Source organism: Ixodes scapularis, unplaced genomic scaffold, assembly GCF_016920785.2.
Source record: "Ixodes scapularis isolate PalLabHiFi unplaced genomic scaffold, ASM1692078v2 PGA_scaffold1__304_contigs__length_218370807, whole genome shotgun sequence".
Classification (NCBI taxonomy): Eukaryota; Metazoa; Arthropoda; class Arachnida; order Ixodida; family Ixodidae; genus Ixodes; species Ixodes scapularis.
In genome coordinates, this window is record NW_024609846.1 from 110,715,600 (window position 1) to 110,718,762 (window position 3,163).

The 3,163-nt window shown below is 44.4% G+C and overlaps 1 protein-coding gene across 1 annotated transcript; it reads left to right on the top strand.

Moving 5' to 3' along the window:
* Positions 1–296: 296 nt before the first annotated feature.
* Positions 297–2,028, top strand: LOC115310671. Its single transcript, XM_029969128.3, has one exon. It carries the CDS (start codon positions 297–299, stop codon positions 1,854–1,856), a length of 1,560 nt encoding a protein of 519 aa, XP_029824988.2. The 3' UTR covers positions 1,857–2,028.
* The last annotated feature ends 1,135 nt before the right edge of the window (positions 2,029–3,163 follow it).

Consider the following 3,163-nt stretch of genomic DNA (forward strand, 5'->3'; position numbering starts at 1 on the left):
ACTTTAAGCCATATGTTACTCCTTTTTTATTTGCTGGCCTTGCATTCTCCAAATAGTAGTCATATTATTCTTTGTAAGCATGAATGATTTTAAATAGAAATGCCAAGAAGGAAAAAAGTCAGTACACTGTGCATGATCGTAGTTATGATATGAGGAAGTGCTTGTGATAGGGCTGTTCCTTTGAGTTGCTGCTATTCTTAATGTATGGTGTGTTCTGCATTTGTTTCTACATGAATGAACATCACAAGGGGAATAAAATTACTCATATGGTCCTTTTTCTTTTTTTTTTCTTTCAGATGCCAGGTGTCCGCTACTATCGTTGCCTGAGATGCAGCAACCGTGTGATTTCTTTAAGGTCGCTCTTCAGACACCTCCACTCTGTTCATAGACATGAAAGCAATTGGATGTGTGGCCTCAGTGGATGCATGAAAACATTTCAGCTGTTCACGTCATACAAGAAGCATGTGTATCGACATCACACTAATCTATTTGAAAAGAAGACAACCCACACCGAGGAAGTGCTTCTTCGTGAAGCCCAAAGTGCACAGGCAGCACAAAGTGACGGTGGTGCTCCAAGTGATGTGGATGCTGCGGAGACTGACTTCGACCGAATGGAGCTACTGGGGCTACAAGAAAGGATGGCTGAAGAAGGAGATGATCCCAACCCCAAATCAAGCGACTACGTTAAGCAATTGGCACTTTTGATTCTTAAGTGGAAAGAGCACAGGCGTCTTCCAGAGTCAACCTTAAACAAAATAGCCAACGATGTAATTTTTTACATACAGGCTATTTTCGAAGATGAACGATTGCAATCTATCGACAAGGATGCTGGCAAAGTGAATGAGCTGCTGTCCGAGCTACAACTGGACCAGCTACTCACGAGAGGTAGGCGGATGACATACTGGAAAGCACATTTTCCATATATTGAGCCGTGCAGTGTCACTCTAAGAATTAACTCAAATGGAAAGGCCGACACCATGACATATGTGCCTCTGTGCAGTGTTTTAAAGCTCATTCTAGAACATCCAACTTGGTCAGGCGACTTCAATTCCTACATGAAACTAGACGACCACATGTGCTCTGTATTTGACGGAAGTGCATTTAGTGAACACGTCTACTTTGCCGGTGATAGCAGTAAAATGTGTTTGCAGCTGTATAGCGATGAATTCGAAGTGTGCAATCCGTTGGGCAGCAAACGTGGGAAACAAAAGTTGACTGCAGTGTACTTCTCTGTCTTGAATTTTGGCGCAAAATTCCGCTCAGCACATGCAGGAATACACTTGGCACTTCTAGTCAAAGACAAGCATGTAGCCACTTATGGTTTACCCAAGATTATTGCACCGCTGCTAGAAGATGTAAGCACCCTAGAAAATGAAGGCATAGTTGCGAACGGTGAAGTGGCAAAGGGTTCAGTCTTCATTATGACCGGTGACAACCTGTCTAGTCATAGGATGGGCGGCTTTCAGTGCAGCTTTAGTCATGGCAGAATATGCAGGTTCTGCATGGCACTACGTCATGAAATTAAGCACAAGCATGATGAGACTGACTTTGCATTGCGCACACCAGCTGGACACCAGCACCATAAGAGTATGTTGAATGCTGGGCTGTCGACAGGGTCACTGTATGGAGTTCAGAAAGCCTGTGCTATCACATCCCAGGGATTTGATCCAACACAGCACTTGCCCCCAGATGTGATGCACGATGTTCTAGAAGGTGTTATACCCTTCGCACTGAAGCACATTATTGCTTATTTAATTGCACAGGGCTTCTTTTCACTTCGCCAGCTGAACGAGTGCATCCTTAGGTGGGACTATGACCATTGTGACGTTCGGAACAAACCAGAACCTCTTCCTTAGCAGTTCCTGCGTGGAGAGGCAGGTATGAAACAGTCAGCCACACAGGTTTTCTGCCGTTTCCGTCATCTGACCTTCTATGTTGGTGACTGCATTCCTTCAGGAAACCAAACCTGGCAACTTTACCTACTGCTTCGAGAAATCTGCGACATCATCATGAGCCGAAAAATTCTATTCTCACACATTGGGCTCCTTTAGCGAAAGATTCAGTTCTTTATCATGAACTTCATTTCAATGTTTCCAGCTGTCAAAATTCCCTGCAAAATGCATTACCTCATTCACTACCCGTCATGCATTCTGAAGTTTGGGTCCTTAGTTGAACTCTGGGCAATGCGCTTTGAGGCAAAACACCAGTACTTTAAAGACATCTCTCGTAAGATCCGCAATTTCAAGAACCTTTCCAAAAGCCTAGCAATAAGACATCAGTTCTACCAGTGTTTTTCCCTCGTTGGCGGTGATGACAAAAGTGTCCCCACAACAACTGGCTGTCACCGTGTACTCTATGAACACCTACCTGACAGCACCAAGCAGTTCATTTTTGAGCAGAATCTTGACAGGAGTAATTCATTCGCTGTCAAATCTGTAAGTGTAGATGGATGGCTGTACAAGGCAGGCTGTGCCCTTGTTGTAAGTGTACCTGAAGATACTCTGCCAAAATTTGTGCAGGTACGTGAAATATTTTATGTCAACAAGTTTGTTCTGCTTCTTGCAAACATACTGGACACAATTTGTTTTGATGAGCATTTTCATGCGTATGTTGTGTGTGCCACTCAAGAAGACAGAGTCTTCACCTCATTCTCTGACGGGTCAGCGGAGCCACTGTACATAAGAGAGCACAATGGACGCACCATATTAACTATGCGTCACTCGTTGTTCTAACATTTGTCACTGCTAAAACAAATAAACGTGACAGTTACTTAGGGTCTTGATGGGATTACATGCTTTGGACAGCCGCCTGCTCCAAGCTTAGGAGGCAGGATCTGCTCCCCACATATAAAGCCGTTCTCTCGAATGCAGCCCCTAAAAGTTTATTCTGAATCCTGCTGGTGGCCATCTATGTGTGTGTGTGTGTGTGTGCATGGCCGCTTGATGTGCTTTGCTTCCATCACTTTCGCAAGGTCAGCTCATATATCAACAGTTGAGCTAAAAAACAGTCCAGAACCAAGAGACCATTTTCCGAAATATGGATTTGAAAGTGCATGGTTCCAAGATGAGATCCCCCTGTCCGCAGGGATGCGCACTGCCTTTGGTTGGCTTATTGTGTTGCAGTGATAGCTCCCACAAAACCACTTTTGTCCCCCTTGAGATCT